General features: G+C 32.5%; 1 protein-coding gene across 2 annotated transcripts in view; it reads left to right on the forward strand.

The window, feature by feature from the left end:
- LOC124357032 (vesicular glutamate transporter 1) overlaps window positions 1–17,771 on the forward strand; it is a 132,387-nt gene extending 114,616 nt beyond the window's left edge. For both annotated transcript variants that reach the window (XM_046808408.1, XM_046808409.1), the window contains exons 9-15: window positions 220–334; window positions 1,875–2,049; window positions 4,617–4,906; window positions 5,018–5,261; window positions 6,952–7,079; window positions 7,169–7,372; window positions 8,753–17,771. In XM_046808408.1, the coding sequence (XP_046664364.1) occupies window positions 220–334; window positions 1,875–2,049; window positions 4,617–4,906; window positions 5,018–5,261; window positions 6,952–7,079; window positions 7,169–7,372; window positions 8,753–8,935 (1,339 nt within the window). In that variant the 3' untranslated portion in view covers window positions 8,936–17,771. The remainder of the gene's footprint in view (window positions 1–219; window positions 335–1,874; window positions 2,050–4,616; window positions 4,907–5,017; window positions 5,262–6,951; window positions 7,080–7,168; window positions 7,373–8,752) is intronic.
- Window positions 17,772–18,083: the final 312 nt, after the last annotated feature.

Consider the following 18,083-nt stretch of genomic DNA (forward strand, 5'->3'; position numbering starts at 1 on the left):
GACAAAATTTGGATAGAAACCTTTTAAGTAGTTATAGATTTTTGTTATAATGTTACTGAAATGTTCATTGTACATAATTTAGTTTTTAACAAACATATAACGTCAAACCTGGTATGTTAGGAATTTTAGGATTCAACTCCAGGTAACAATTTTAATATTTACTAATTCAAAAAAATACTAGTTTAAAGTGTTATATAATAAGTTCGGTGTTCTACACAGAGTGTTCGGCACAGCGATCGCTTGCTCGTCGTTCCTGAACCTTCTGGTGCCCGGAGCGACTATGCTTCACCCAATGGCCGTCATTCTGGTGCGGGTGTTACAAGGTTTAGTAGAGGTAAATGACATGATTCTGTAGATATTCATATAGATTTTGTGTTGATCAATCCTTAAGGTCTCTATTCAAATAATAGTATAGTAATTACAATTAAGGATGTGCAATTGGTTGTACCTTAGGTCCTTTATTACCTTCAGAGCCATTTTCATTTAGTCAAATTACCATAAAGTCTGAAAATATATTAATCATATAAGCAAATAGGAGGAGTTTATTGCCAAGGAATGACTGCTCAAGATAAAAATATGATTTTTCAGTGTGTATACGTTGTTAAGACTAGAAATAAATATTTTACTTTAGTAAAATTTGTTTATAAACTAAAAAAAAAACTATTGCCCAGAGAAATTTCTGAAAACATTCACTTTTAATAAATAAGCTATAGTGTCTAAATCTATGTTATTGGCATTTTGAATTACGTGTGAGCTAAACCATTGTTTTTAATACTACTAACTTGACATAGAATGGTTCTTCCCCGTTCGCGCCACATATCCTTTAGTTTATATTCACTGTTGTGCAAGATTAGTTGTTGCAATAAACCAATTAATATGGGGGTATATGATTCGAAGTTGAAATTAATTAATTTTGGCTTCTTGCATTATTAAAATAAGACTTGCCAGTGTATGTTAACAGAACAGAAGTTTACCAGTGATGTAATGCTTAAAGAGGTAGCTAGGAGGGAGATCCTTTACAATACTCCCCTCTTAATACCCGGATCAGCTGAATATCGGCTTAAACTGCCCCCCTCCACCCCCTGTCGTCAACTCAGCGCAGCAAACAAATAGGCGTTTGTAAAGATGAGAGTTGCTTGGTTACACTAATACTCCGTCCATTTTGTCGACATGCCTACACTTTATGGTTTAAATCTTTAACATGCAGTGGTGGTAAAAACTGGAAACTTTCCTCTTGGAACCTCGATATAAATTTCTATGATACATGTTTTTACACTTGTGCGATGTAGAATCGAATCATAGAAAAATGTAGAACCTTAAGATATATCCTCTGTTCATTTCGTTATGGAGGAATATATTATTCGCAACGTATAGAAATTTAACGTGACTGACAAATGTAAAAGAAGTTATTTATTATAAATTCTCATGACGGATCGCAGGATATTAGAAGTGTGAATAAATTTATAACCCAGAGATGGAACTTCAATTTGCTACTGGCATGGGTAAATTGTATGTTAATTCACGTATCCTTCAAAATAATTCTGTTTTATTGTAGGATCTATACAAACTAGTAGTTTCAAGTACGAGCTTTTAGGAGATGGTACGAAGTTGTGAATGATGGAGAATCGTCATGTACGCCCTGCTGTTTTGAAAAATTATCATTTGCCTGAAATTTGAAAATATTAAGTAGCGACATTTAATAGTTGTTTATGTCCCGATGTATTGACAAAAGTTAATTGAAAAATAACTTTATTCAGTTATCAATTAATGTTTTGTGTGTTAAACCAAGGTATGTTTGACTTACTAATATCAACAAAGATGCCATGTAATATAGATGTAATCCATTTGTTCTGAGGCTATATTTTACTGTACAGGGAGTAACGTACCCCGCGTGTCACGGCATTTGGAGGTACTGGGCGCCACCACTAGAGCGCTCCCGCCTCGCTACCATCGCGTTCTGCGGCTCATACGCTGGAGTTGTCGTGGGGATGCCGCTCTCTGGCATGCTCATAGCTTCCTTCAGTTGGCAGGCTCCCTTTTATTTTTATGGTAAGTAAGTTAAATTAGTTCATTCTTAAAGTTCAAAACTCTTGCAAACAAGAAGGTGGAGTTCAGTGCCAAATACATTTCATATAATTATAATAGGAATAGACCAACAGATTCTGACGAAAATTGGCATGTTCATTCATTGAGGGAAATGGTCTTCTATGATAGTTATTCAGTATCTTTTGATTGAAGGACACACCTACAAGTGGCTTTTGGCTACGGTGCCAATCCGTCTTTCCTACCAACTACCATACAGGTCTTGCTAACCAAAACAGTTTAACATAAAATTACTCGAACTTTTGCAGGACTCAATACAACGAATGCTAACCAAAACAATTTAGCCAAAGAGGAAGTTTTCTATATTAGAATTCTGGACGTTTTTCGTTTCATTGAAGATGGGATAGGAAATTTTTATTGCTCAAAGGCTTCAAGAGGCTGGAAGCTTCGTTTTGGATACTTTCAAAGGCCTGGCACTTCCAAAGGCTAAAGATTTCAAATACTAAAAGTTGACATAAGTAAAAACCTCCAAAGGCCGGACACTGTCGTAAGTTTGGACATGAACCAAACGGTAAGGTTTTCTCAGAGGTACACTGTACAAAAATCAAATAATTTAAGGAGGTAGATGATTTAGTGCCATAACTTTCATAACGCAAGATCATTGGTTAAGGAAGTATACGAATTTATTCTATGTAAGTATGCATTAACTGGAGTTAATCTTTGTATGATAAATAATGTTAAAATTATTAAAATTCAGTGAATTTCACTGTCTCCTGAAATGTATTGCTAATTTTTCTCTTTGTTATAAAAAGCCTTCCTTTCTTTGACTTCCCTTTCTTTGTTTCTATTCCAGGAATTTTCAACAAGTACTCGATTACTTTATCTTTTTTGTATTAAATACACAGCAAGAACATTTAGCTCATTGGTACCATGTTAGTTAGGGCAGCTAATGAAATGAAATGAAATGAAAAATGACTTTATTGAATACAACGTAAAACATATTCAATTGGCGAGGTTAGGACTATTAAGTCCTCTCTTACACCTAACCATAAATTAATAAACTCTACTATTACTGTAAAATAAGAGCCACAATACAGTTTACATTACTATTTTACAATCGAAAATTATAATATCTATTTATATAAGGTAATAAAATGAAACAAAGGTTTTCTATGAAACTAAAAATAAATACATAGAATAAAACTTACAAGGAATTTAACAGACATTCATCCATCACCATTCATACAAAGCCATCGTCCCATACCCTATGCCACGATATCGTCAACCCGAAGAGGCCCAAAACAGATGGTCCCTAAGCACCCCCCGAAACCGTTCCCGACTACGAATACCTCTAATATGATCCGGGAGATTATTCCAAAGTCGACAAGCAGAGACTGTGAATGATTTACTGTAAATAGAGGATCTATGAACAGGAATAGATAACAGAGAGGCTCCACGTCGAGTATTCCAATTGCTTGTTTCAGAAATAAAAGAAAAGCGTTCAGACAGATAGGAAGGGGAATGATCGTTGTACAAAATAGAATGTAACATGCTGAGAATGTGGAACTGACGGAGTAGATTCAACTTTAACAGATGTAACTGATTGATGAAGGGTGTTATATGGTCATATCGTCTGAGGTTGAAGATAAAGCGAACACAATAATTTTGAGCACGTTGTAATCTGTCCGAAAGCTCAACCGTCATGTCATTTATAACTTCGCTACAGTAATTGAAATGGCAGAAAATCAGGGTCTTCACTAGCATTACTTTCAAATTCAAAGGTAAATAAATAGCAAATTGCTTAAGACTATGAATACCAGCAAACACCCTGCCACAAGTCTCAGTAACATTATTGGCCCAACTAAGAGTTTTTGTAATAGTCAGTCCAAGATTTTTGACCTTGTCACTGTATGAAAGAGGATGACCGTTCAAAATGAGTGTAGGAGTGTTGTTCAAGTCGATACCGCTCAGAAGTCTGGAAGTTCCAATAAGAATAGTTTGAGTCTTGCTTTCGTTAAGTTTCAGTCCGTGTTTGAAGGCCCACGTTGCAATAGCGTCAATGTCAGTGTTCATGTCAGCAACAATGTTTAGATAGTTCGAAATGGAAAAGTGGTTGTAAATTTGTAAATCGTCGGCATACAGGTGAAAAAATGAGTGTTTGATCATAGCAGTCAAATCGTCGATGTAAATTGAAAAAAGAAGAGGGCCAAGGACAGAGCCCTGTGGCACCCCTCGATTCACAGGTTTCCAGTAGGAGTCTTTGTCGTTAGACCTAACACACTGCTGACGATCTGACAGATACGACCTAAACCACTCCACACAGCCATCAGAGAATCCGATTTTAGACAATTTCAAAAGAAGCAATGGGTGGTAAACGCAGTCAAAAGCCTTAGAAAAATCAAAAAGCGTTAAAATAGTAACAAGCCTTTTGTCCATTGCCGAACGTATATCTTCAGTGATTTTTAAAAGAGCACTCGTTGTACTGTGATTAGTACGAAATCCTGATTGAAAGCTAATGTTACATTAAATAAATATAACTCGATAATGACATCTTCCTAAATCCTGTGTTCAAGGTGTCGTTGGTCTGCTATGGTATTTGGTGTGGCTATGGCTCTCCTTCGAGCGACCCTCCAAGCATCCTACCATCTCGGGGCGAGAACTGATGTACATAGAGCAGAGTATTGGTACTACCACCCAGGCCGCTCTCCCTACCATCGCTACCACCCCTTGGCGTGCTTTCTTCACCTCCATGCCCGTTTACGCCATCATAGTCGCCAACTTTTGTAGGTCCTGGAACTTCTATCTATTAGTCCTCTTCCAGGCCAGCTATCTCCTGCACAATTTTCACCTCCAGATCGAAGAGGTGACGTATAATGAAGAAACACTTATTCATCGAATATTTAAATAAGTAATGAAACTCATAACATATGTGAATACTACCTCAGTGTTAACCAAAACATTACCTGATTTTCAGACCGGGTTTATCGGTGCACTGCCCCACTTGCTAATGACAGTGATAGTTCCCTGCGGTGGCCTACTGGCTGATCATATCCGCAAAAAGGGAATCATGTCGACCACCAACGTACGGAAGATATTTAACTGCGGCGGCTTCGGTATGGAGGCCGTCTTCTTCATCGTGGTCGCTTACGCGCGGTCAGCCTTCACTGCCACGCTCGCCCTTACCTTTGGAGTAGCCTTCAGTGGGTTCGCAATATCAGGTGAGCTAGAAGTCCCTTTCACTACTTAGGAAACATAAAAGGTTTATTCATTGTTGTTTCAATCATTTTTATCTCAATTTTTAAGTTTAATATTGATGATGAACGGAAAGGGATAACAGCCGCCAAATGTTTGCCATTTATATGTTACAAATATATAAAAACTTCCGTTTCGAGGTTTGGAATGTATCCTCTTCTATAAGTGTTAAGCATAAACACAAATTAAGAACTACCTTTAATGTAGTATCAATATATCGTGTTGTACTCACCAAAGTCAAGGTTGACAACAGAATAAGGTATACACGGCCGAAGTTCTACTAATAATCCATGAAACATTAACTTCACCTACGCTCTGTCAATATGTGATTGATTTTAAAAAAACTGAACTGTCGGAACACATTTTGATTGAATATAACCACGACACAACAGAATAAATCAGTAAATATTTCGGTTCCTGCCTCTTGGGTCACGAAAATACCCAGAATGGACTCTAAGGGAAAGCTCAATGCTTTTGGAAGAGACATCAGTCTCACCCACACGCCCATCAGGGGACCGGTCGGCACGCACGCCCAGATCCCTTAGCCCATCTGTAAATTCTTGAAAAACAGTTGTTTTAAAAGCAAAAATGTTTCAATGCTGTTTCTATGCTATTTATATGTTATTAAAACTTATATAGTTAGAATTTCACTTGAATTTCCAGAACTTTTCCACATTTTAATAATTAGTTCTGCATGTGCACACATTATGACACAGTATGAGTTTAAAATTTTGAACACGGAACGGGCATGGAATATATAGTCTAAATTACTAGAAACAATTTCAAATAAAACCACTCTTTCTTATTCATTAATGATTATAAGATTTTCCATGTTATTAATTTCATCAATTATTATTATGAAATAATAAAACTCCAATATAATTTTAATAGAGAAGTTTAATAAATATTATGCGTTTTAACGCACAAAAACGTAGATCTACAGAAAAATTGTATTACGCACAAGAGCATTACAGGTTATATTTACATAACAAGTCATGATCAGGCCTCTCAATGTTTTGTCATATATAGAGAAGTTTCATAAATTGTTTATTAACCCATGTACAGAATTTTCAAAAGTATCTTTTCATGCAAAAAAGGACCAATACAACGGAGTATCAAAGGAAAAGAAATTAAAAGTTAGGGCTATATCACAAAAGAATAGCCAGACGGACGGCCCTTGGATCTTTTGATCCCAAAATCAATAGGGTAACTTCTTAGACCTATAGAGAAATCAATGTAATCAAGTCTCTAGAAACTTTCTATTAAGAATTATGGCAATACGGACTGACTGACGGAAAACGAAACTATTTACAAAAGCCTTTGATTTTTAATGATGTTTTTTATTATCCAGATTGAGAAACCTGTAATACATTTATTTATATCACTAAAAACAGAACTCTTGCTTATTGCTTAAGTTCTTTTATCTATTTTAACGAACATGTTTCATCTGTTTTGTCACATACAAACGAGATGAACAATGTGAATGATTTTAACTAGTAGCTAAGTCACATACTTCAGGTTATAACCTGATGTAGTTGAATCTGCAACTTATGAAATAAATCTTTTTTTCATGTGGGGGTTAATAAATATAGTACTACCTATCTCGACTTTCCTTCAATGCTGACTTTGAACTATAATTGTCACAACATATTTCAGGTTTTAACGTTAACCACCTGGACATCGCCCCGCGTTACGCCAGTATTCTGATGGGGATGTCGAACGGTATCGGCACCATCGCCGGTCTTATCTGCCCCATAGCCATCGACTACATCACTTACAATCAAGTAGGTATTCTCACCACCATATCATTTACAATTAACTCCAAATCCATTTTAGATATAGACAATAATATCAACTTGACTCCCCTCCACAGACGCACGAAAGCTGGAAGCACGTGTTTCTGTTGGCGGCGACGGTCCACTTCATAGGTGTCACGTTTTACGCGATCTACGCGTCTGGGGAGTTGCAGCCCTGGGCGGAGCCCGAGTCCGAAGAGAAGAAACCCTGGGATCCTCTTGAGGGGGCGAAGCCCCAGTGGGACCCCATGGAAAGTGCAATCACTAGTCCGCCGGAGAAGGTAAAAATGCGCCATTTTCTACTTCGAAATTAATACAATGAAACAGAGTTAATTAATTACATAACAATTTATATAACCCCCATATCCCACTTTTTAAGATTGGCACAGCTATAGCTCGTTTTAACAGTAATGGATAATATACCGTTTTGAAATATTCAAGTTTATGACAGAAAATAATTAACTTATACTTTTAATAAGCCTTAAAATATTCCCTGGCGACACCAAACATACTTCATCCCCAGTTCCAAGTTAAACGTGTCTTTCAATTTAGCTAACATCTGTTTATTATCCAGAGATAGTTGCTCACCAATGTAAATCCTACCTGTACCAGTGCCAGATTGATATCATTGGCAAGAGAATTTTCTTCTGCCGTTACATCTGAAACTGACATTAATTAATTAATTTCATCCCTCTGCTCCCGGCTGCGAAATTTAGCGATGATCGTTGGTGTTCGGTAAGTCAGTGCCCGATGTACACTTACCACATCGTTGATCTGCACTTACGCCCCGATGACCTGCCCAACGTCCTTAAGTACTTCCATTTCATTTTCATTTGGTAGACCATTAATTTTAACTTTACTCTTGCTGGAATATTGTTCGAGATCTCTGACTTTGGTCTCTAGAGAACGAACATTGGTCGTGAGATCCAAGTTCTCACTTCTAAGTTCAGCATTATCTTTCTTCATCTTAATTTACTGAGCTTTTATCTCTTCCAATGGTGAGTTTTTCGTCAAATGTGTACGAAAAGAATTCTATAAATTCTCTCTTCTATAGATATTATTTTATTATTTCTATTCATCTGATTGTTACTCACAACTTTATTGACAGGCATTTTCCTTTAAAATGGTTCAGTTGTCTCCATCGCTTTCCATTTGATGAGTAGTAGATCATTTTGAAAACATATGAAACAACTTGAAAATAATTCCATTACATAACCAAGTAATTACATGGAGTAAATTAAGTAATTTAAAATTGTCCTATGTTTAAACGTAAATGGAAAAGAACGTGAGTTTGGTGAACTTTTCTTTTCAAAATACTAAATATAAATTGCAACAAAAACTAAATAAAGTTAAGAATACTTTCTAAACAATATTATTTCCGACAGTTTTTTTTTTTTTTTTTTTCATTTTATACGATTCCATGTCCTTATAAAACCACAAATTATTATCACGCACAGCAATAAAATTTCGGAAAACTTGATCAATTCAATTTGACTTTGAAGTAACAAACTTTTTTCCAAATAGTTTGATTGACAAATTTTACTGTGTGATATATTTATTACTTATTATGCATTTCTACAACCATCCAGAACGTAATTCTGTATTGCCACAATTTTCCGTATTTGCTACCAATCCCTGATATCCTATATTTCTGCTTACAGCTTCCACCTACCAACCCGTTTGCACAACCCGCACCCACGAACCCCTTCAAGGCGCAGATGCTCAACTATGGGTCCATGGACCAAGGGCCCGGGGGACAGTTCGGGTACTCGAACCACATCATGACTGAAGCTGTTCAACCCGAGAGCAAGGACAGCTACATGCACGACCCCCAGGCCTACTAACCAGCTCCTGCACTCCTTAGTTCAATATCAGATAGGTATTAAACCACATCAAGGAGCTGGTTTAGAGATTAAACTACGCTACCATTTTCAGTCATGGGGTGTATAATTCGCCGATATTTCTAAAACTAAAAAATTCTTACTGGAGTATTCTTTATCTGTTAATTTCTTTTATTGTTATAATATATTCTAAATGTTATGAAAAACGCACACATGTGCTCTATGTATTGATTGACATGTAAATTGATTGGAGTGAAGAACTGTTGACAAAAAAAATTGAGTCTACATACCATGTATGAATTTTAGAAGAATATAAAAGCTTACAAATTTTAATGAGCATGAGCAAAAAATGTCTTTAAATTATTAACAGAACTGTAAAATCGATTTAGAATCTCCTGTACTTTTGATTTATGTTATATTTTTACACAAGGGTGTTTGCTTTCTAGTGTAATTCAATTCGTTTATCCAAAGACATGTTGACTGTTAGCATCCTCATAGATTAGATATATTTTCTACTTTTAGGTGGATGAAATAAATTTAATGTCTAAGCAAATATAAATTCAATAAAATGGCTAAAATTTAATTCAGTTTTTTAAATTTTTCACATAAGCAAATTATACGTGAATTGTATAGCATTCGTTGATTACGGCTACAAAACTATGTATTCTTTAAATTACATATATTTCAAAAATAGCCATTTTATTTTTAAAGGTACTCTAGTCTATTCCCATTTCTGTAGCACAAACACTCTGCCTTAATGTTTCCCACGCTCTTGTTATTTTATAAACCAGTACAGTGCATATTTTTTCAGATACTAAATAGTAGTATACAGGATCGTGAGGTAGGTGAAGATAATTAATCTTAACAGCGTGAAGGTTTTATATACAGTTGAAAGTCTTCTGATTCTGTACTCTGTTCTGTACAGAACACTCTAATTCATGCGAATAGCTATAAATCGGAAACTTATAACTATTTACAAATTAAACCGGCTATAACTGTCTGTAACTTCTTTAAAGTAAATTTAACACCAAATGTTGGATTTGTTATCCGTTTCACATCCAAGTGGATTCAATTATTTATTTTATCCGGTTTTTATATCTCAAATGTATCAGATGTACCGTTTCATGAGATTTGTCTAATAATTTCATGTTTTAACAGACTTTGGTCTCCAATATCTCCTAAGGTGTAATATATACTAAGGTAATGCTTTCAAAAGTTCAATAAGAAAATAAGCTGTCAAATTATATACTTACAAACTTCAATTGATTGAACACTTACCATTTGTGAATCCATCTGTTGATATTAACTTAGGGCTACTGCCATGTATACGGATTTAAAAGTTCTTGATAGGTTTTGGTATTTTAAATTGCATGTTAATTTACTTAAAAACAATTTATAGAAGATATTTTAAAAAAATAAATAGGATTAATGTATTCACCAAAATTGGATGAAGTAGCATCGTGTTCTATAGTATTTTTTATATTTCAAAATCAACGCTTCCCATTCTTCATTTACTTAAAACTATCGCTTTAGCTCCACACATTAAAAAAACAGAATAAAGTCTCTTCATCAACCTCACAACTTATGATGTAAAGAAAACATCCGTATAACGAAATCAAAACTTAAAATTATGCGACCGTAGTTAAACTAGTAACATCATTTGGTTAGAAATAAATACAATGTATTGTTTTTAAAATTATGTCTAGTTTTAAGTTAAATACTGAATACACTGTGTGTTAGTTTGATAATTCTTTAAACGCCTCAGATCAAACCTGTTGTTTGCGATGAGTTGGCCAAGAAGGTATTTTTATAGCTTCTAACTCTTGCCAGTAGTATTAGTGACTTTCTCAGTGTGTTTGAATAAAGGACTAGAGAACTACGTCATTGAAAAGACACACATACATTAGACGAGCTAATGCGTGCTTTAGCAGCGCGTTAAACTTGGCAGATGTATTTATTTATTTATGTAAATTAAAAACAGTGATCATTTGAAGTGTTTTATTTAATTTATTATAACTTTACCATAACGGTTATTTGTTTCTATTGTCATTCCATAGCAAAATATTAATTTTTAAGGTATATAAACACGATATTATTTGTCTCAAGAGTTGTATTTGTAATATTCACTGTTTATATACATACATTGCTCGTGACTATATTGGTAGTGGTATGACACTGATTTCTCTGAGTGTCTTTGGATGAGTCTATATGTATATGTGTATCTTTTCTTCAATGATCTAAGTTTTAAAAGATCATGTTTGTACTAACAGATGACCGCCTCAGAGTTCAGAATATAGAACTATGTAAATGCCTTTTTATGTGTATTAATGTACATTTAAGTCAGGGATCCTGACCTACGACAATATAGTGAATGTACAGAGGTTTCGATACGCCTAACTTAGAGTAGAGCAAGCCGCAATCAACTATGTTCATCCCTCAACGCCATTCACGCTTACATCGTCAGCTGCAGGATGTGGTTTACTTTGTGCGAAATAATATACATAATGAGTGATTCAAAAAGAGAACTGGTTTTCAGATATAAAGTCAAAATATTTACTTTAATACAAAACTAAAAATAAATATACCAATATGTTTATATAACTTTCCGATTTCACATATGAAATATGATATCATGCATGTGATCTCTACTGCTCTGGCACGTAACAATTCTGTCCGTGAAATTCACAATTACTGCACGATAAGTTTCCACTTCCATCTCGTCCAAAACCTGTCGAGTCATGGGGTTTTATTGGTATATACGAATGACTTCAGATAACCCCAAGAATGAAAGTCACAAGGTGGATGTCAGCGACATGTATAACATCATATTTCATACGTGAAATCGGATGGTTATATCAATATGTAAATGTATAAAATTTTTAGTTTTTTATTAAAAATAATCTATTAATTTGATACCGGTATATCAAAACCAGCACTCTTTTTTAATCAGTCGATGCGTTTGAAAGCTATTCGAATTAATTCACTGAGATTAAAATTATAATTATGTTTTACTTCATTCGGACTAGAATTTCATTGTAAGAGTCCAACGACCTTAAATTACTTAAAATATATTTATGAAATTTTAATGAATTAAATCTAAAATAAATATTTTAAATACTAATATATTTATTTTAATTTAAAACAGCAGAATATCGTAACTTTATGTAAGAAACCAGTGTAATCTCCATAAATATACATGATAACTTATATTGAACCATTCAAAATTAATGAGTTGAGCCATGAGATGAACGAAAGATTGTTTATTGCGGTACTTAGTTTAGTTCATAAATGTCGTCTACTAGATGTATTAATAATCCTCAATAAATGAAGACAATAAGGTTTTATTATTTTCCTTGACAATAATGATTTGCCTCGCTTTTGAGCATTTTATATAGTAGTAGTCGATGAGTTAATTACAATGTTTTATGGCATATTTATTACATTTTAATATACATTATACAATTGTACTTTAAATAAGAGGAGAGTTTTGAACTTCAATAGAATATTTATTACAGTGTATTTCGGCCTTTAGAAAAAGTATTCTGTAGCTAAGTTAAGTATTATTATTTGTGTCTTCTTTGCTCTTGTTCATCGTAAATTAAAGGTACTTAGGCTATGGGCTGTAAATTTGATTTGAATTTGTATCGTGTTAAATTTGTTGATTATATTGGTAGCACATACTTTTGTAAGACCAGCCAGGGATGTAGAAGATTTGCAAATAGTTAAATAAACCAATTTAATGTTGCCTGTGGAAGAGTGGTTACCAAAATTATTAAAATATTCTTTATTATTGCTATCTTGGATTATATAGAAATGTACAAACATAATTTTGCATATTATTAATATTTTTAATAGTATTATAATTAGTTTTGTCGGCATTTCAAGAGCTCAAAATTTTTTTTCATGCCTTTTGATCATTTTATTAAACAATAAGTCATTTATAAATATTCTTATTTCATTAGCAAATTGTATAAATTAAGCTTGTTTGTATATAAATGTGAAGGCTTTATTAGATTGTAATACTATCAGCTGGGCGTTGTGGATATAATATTTACATCTTTTTAAATACATTTTACTTTGCAAAAGAATCAGCCGTGTGTTATGCTTTATTATACTTGTTAGTTTCTTTTTACAAAGTAATCATATTTGGACTGTTTTACACCATATAATTTATACTCTGCTATTTACAGTTATTACTATTGATTCTCACATTTATTAATATTTTCTCCACATTCTCAGATGTAGTATTTGTTAGATAACTGTAACAATACGCGAAGTATGCGACTTTGAAAAGGCTGTGTTGACAATAATTAATATTAAGGAATACTTACTTGTAAGTGTAGGATTAAGTGTAGAAATTAGTATATTACATTTAATCGAAATGGAGTATTAAGGTTTTTTTTTGTGAAGTTAACTTATTATTTATAGTGTTTTATAGATGGATAATTTTTATTAAGCAATCCTCTTTGGTATATTGTTAAATAATTGGTATGCTCCGGAAGAAAAGCTTTTTTTAATATTTAAAATTATTAAGCGTAACAAGAACAACGTATGTAACCTCATTGTATATTTCTGCACTCATAATGTCCCAGATGCACTTATACGTATTTTAACACTGCACGTAAACTAATACTAACCAAATTATTTATTACATTAAATTCAACCATAATTTTATTCCCTTTCCCCTCCAATATCGTTACCAATACTATTATGAATATGTTACTTAATACTGCACATCCTTGCCCTCAATGCACCATCATTATTAGCACACGTTAATGGCATCTTGTCTTAGTAATCTCTATCATACGTTTTACTGTACCACAGAAAGAATTGCTATTTTTATTTAAATTTCAACAAAATTAAAGCTTTTTTATTCGTAGCCATATTATTTTTGGAACATAGAGATATATATTTATTTATGTTTTATATTACAAAGTATCTGATTTTAAAGTATTATCTATAAAATATAATTATTAGTTTAATTTGGTGGCTTTCCGCACCTTTATTTTGATATGGGTCTCTCTTAAATTATGTCTTTCGTTTACAGAAACTTTTCAATATATTCTTAGTAACATAATCTTGCAGATCTTGGTCTTCCACCATTAAATTGTTTTTTATTGTAATGTGATCGTATTTTTTGTAAACTATGATGCAAAACACGTATGGTAAATTAATTATTTCATTTAATAAATTTAACAAAACTAACAGATCTGATTTGATGGAATATCAAAGTGTGTAGTGCAATACTCAAGTGAATTAAACATGTTTGCAATATTACCATATGAAAATTATTAGAAATTAAACAATATCATAAGTTTTAAAGTTAGTCATGCAAAACCTATGCCGTGATCTACCAATTGAATATCTACTTTATTAAATTTTATAAGCTTATAGCTTACTATTGATAGAGGTCATGCGTATAGAAAATGTGTAAAAATCCTAATGAAATTTTTAATTAACACAATTACCGATTTATGATGTACTATTGCTATTAGATTACATATATTTTAAGTTTGGAAGAAATAATAGCGAAGATGTTAAAATCAAAGAATAATTTACTTTTATATATTAATAATTACCCAGAACAGCGTTACAGCATGCTATACTGTACTTGAACTATTTGTCAATAAAGATTAACTAAAAATAGTGAAGATAATTAAAGAATAATATACAAAAATTAAAAATGGAGAAATAAAAAGATTTCTCATGTAATAATTAGATATAACTTTGATATACAATTCCAGAAATAAAAAAACCCCAAAAGTGTATATTTAACATATTTAAAATAATATTTACACAACATTGAAATCAAAAATAGCCAAGAAAAATAAAAAGTGTTTTAATAGAAGTGTATTTTTATGTGGATAAAAATTGTAAATGAAGAATTTTTTAATAATTCGGAATACCTTTTTGCTATAGTTTCTATTAGTATAAAAAGTTTTAATTAGTATAAAAACAAAATCCATATACTATTTAATATATATACATATATATAGATATATATTTAGAAAAAATATTTATATCATACATCATTCAAGAGACTAGAAAATTATTTACATTATTTACGGAATTTATATCATTATACAAGTAGTATAATTAATGTACTTATTCATTTCTACATTTTAGCGTAAAAAAATTCCAAGATTTAAATTAATTGTTCTACTAAGCAATGGCTCTAAACATATCTAAATTTACATTTTGCTTCATTGAAAACTCGTTGCATTAATCAAAAATAAAAATACATTTAGTATAAACAATCTTGGATGAGAGTAAAAATATAGTTTCAGAGTAATGTTACAAACGTGAATACGTTCAAATTTCAATATAAATGAATATCCAAGGAATACAAGATAATAATCTTATGCTTGCTTACTATCTAGATTCATAAGTGCAATATGTAAACGACAATAATGTGAAAGTGAAGTTGTAGAATGAGACAATAACCTTTTTTATGTACATTGAAAGGGATCAATTTTGATAATCTTTGGTAGAATTGTAAAGGTTCTCTCTAGATAATCATCAGGCACTGGTTGACTCGCACTCTATATTTGTCAAATTGAGAAGTTTAAAAAAGCACTTGTTAAATAAGTTCACTGCTACAGTTTATAATTTTTTAAGGTATCCGTAGAGTAAATGAACTACTGTAAAAATTAGGATAGTCAGAAACGTTGTACCATAGGTGATAGCATTTATTAACTTCTGTAAATATTAACCTGTAAGAAAATAATTATCATGTACGTATGACGTGAGAAAGTGAATAATATGAAAGTGAATAGTATTAATGTGAGAGCGTGTTAGAGTGAGCGTCAGTATTAATTAGTATTGCTTTACAGTTTTGATTATTTTCACATTTACATGAAGAAGACACTAAGAAAGACGAAAGCTATGTAGGTTATTATATTTATTAGTACGCTTGGTTTTTTTGAAAACCAAATAGTAGTTTTAACGTGTAATTCAAGTGTATCACTAGCTAAGTTGTATATTTCACTAAAAGCGAGAATTCACTTAATTTAGCATTGTTCTCGGCTACTAAACATATTTGTAAATACTCTTCCTTGTAACATGTGTTAGCCCTTAAGGGCTTTAATGATCATATTCTACTTACTTATCCACTTGTGTATACTTATGTAAATGTTAGATTTAGCGAGTAACTTTATCCCGCCCTCTATTCAATTAAAATTAGTGAGTTAGTAAATGTTAAGTGTTCCACAGTTTTGGTTCGTATATTTTGTGTAGTTTGTAGTTTACGTATTTATTCCCTTTACAGCTGAGTGCGTAGAAATGTTCGATCACCGCCGTACCACTAATCTGAGTTAGTATCGTGTAATAGAACAACTTACTGTGTTTCTGTAAATACTGTAAATAGTGTACGTGCTACATTAGACTATTATCGGATCAGTTTACTGAATGTTTTTGTTTCATATAGTTTATGAAAAGTTATGTAAGAGGAGTAACAGATGTTCTTGATTCTGAATTCTGATCGGCCGTCTGCCAGCAATAATGGTGACGTGTGATCAGTTGTGTATGGTTTATATAAATGTTGTTGATGGCTTCCCATTCACATATAAGATGGCTCGCAAACGTCGTGTGTGTCGCAGATGTGTTGTTTCTAATCAGTATGTTGGACTAATTTGTGAGGTGGTGACTAAATAACTCGTACATCATTTATACCCTCCACACAACTGTTTTACTTATTTTTAAAACTAACTTCTTTTGCATTAAATTCACTACACTTTAATGTGTGTGGAAATATTTATTCCCCAATAAAGTATACATAATAAAAATTTACGTGAAAAGCAATTTGATATTTGTCTTCATATAAGGTATGGTTAGAACGAATCGAAACTCTTTATATAAAATAAAATTTAAAAATTTAGAAATAATACAACTTCATGAATTTATCACGACAAAGAAATCAAATATATTTTATAAATTGATGCATTATTCAGAAAATACACTTTTACTGAGCACTACTAAAAATAATCTAACTAAATATGACTAACGTGAAATAAAAAAAAAACATGCTGTGAAAGAAGTAATGTTTAAATATATAAAGAATAATGCGAATAACAACCTACAATTATTAGAAGTAATATAGTGCAACAGTAATTCAACACTCGCATGACAATAAAATTCAAAGCAACTTGCAGCCACGTCTAAGATAATTCATAAACATGTTCTAGAGTCTATGGTCTGTACATATTCCACCTTCCTAGGTTTAGCACTAGGGCGAACGAAATAACTCATTTCCCATAAGTCCTAGACTAACCTTACTGAATTGTATCTTAATCTGTAACTAGAGCACTGAAATAGTGTTACCAGAACATAAGTGTTACAATTTCTATAAGCATACAATGCAACTGCAATACAGTATTTTATAACAAACATTATCAGAGTTCCATTCCAATTCTAACAACAAATTACTACTACTTTGAATACGTTAACTAGATCTTCTGTGTTGTAAGTTATAACATATCTGACAGAACTACATCATGTAATGTTCAAAATTAATATCAATATTTATTTTGGAATGTATTCCTGTTATATTAGAGCACATGTGGAGGAGTTTTCAACATTGTTTATTGACGTTCTTAGTTGTAAAAATAAAATGTAAAAGTTGTTTTTTATTACTGCCCTGAGTCTTCAAAATCTTCTTAAAGCTCTAGATTGTTAGTTTTGTATATTTTACCGAATATTACGTTACTTTTGTTAGTTTCTGCGACACACACGAGGAGAGCAGCCTATCAGGCAATACCGGGCGATCTTGGCCCATCAATTACAGTATGTGTTCCTCTGTACATACTAGCCTACTGACATGTTAGTAAATGTTGAACTCTAATGATGTCTTTGTTTCATTCAACCCTCCTCCTCCTTATATAAGTCGTCTTTGGGCGCTGCGGTGGTAGAGGGTGTTGGTTTTATGGTGAATTAATAACTGTAGGATTATTGCTCTGCAAGCAGGGGTGTATCTGGACATTTCTTTCGGAAGGGGGAGGGGATAGTTCCAGGGGTTAATAGCGGATCTATACTATCACATTATTACAAAGAAGAAAAGAAAACACACATAAAAAGTGTGTTTATATATGTGTGTGTGTATGTGTGTGTTTTAGTGACATATTATTTAGATTTTGAATGGTTTTAGTTTGACATG

Source organism: Homalodisca vitripennis, chromosome 3 (assembly GCF_021130785.1).
Source record: "Homalodisca vitripennis isolate AUS2020 chromosome 3, UT_GWSS_2.1, whole genome shotgun sequence".
Lineage (NCBI taxonomy): Eukaryota > Metazoa > Arthropoda > Insecta > Hemiptera > Cicadellidae > Homalodisca > Homalodisca vitripennis.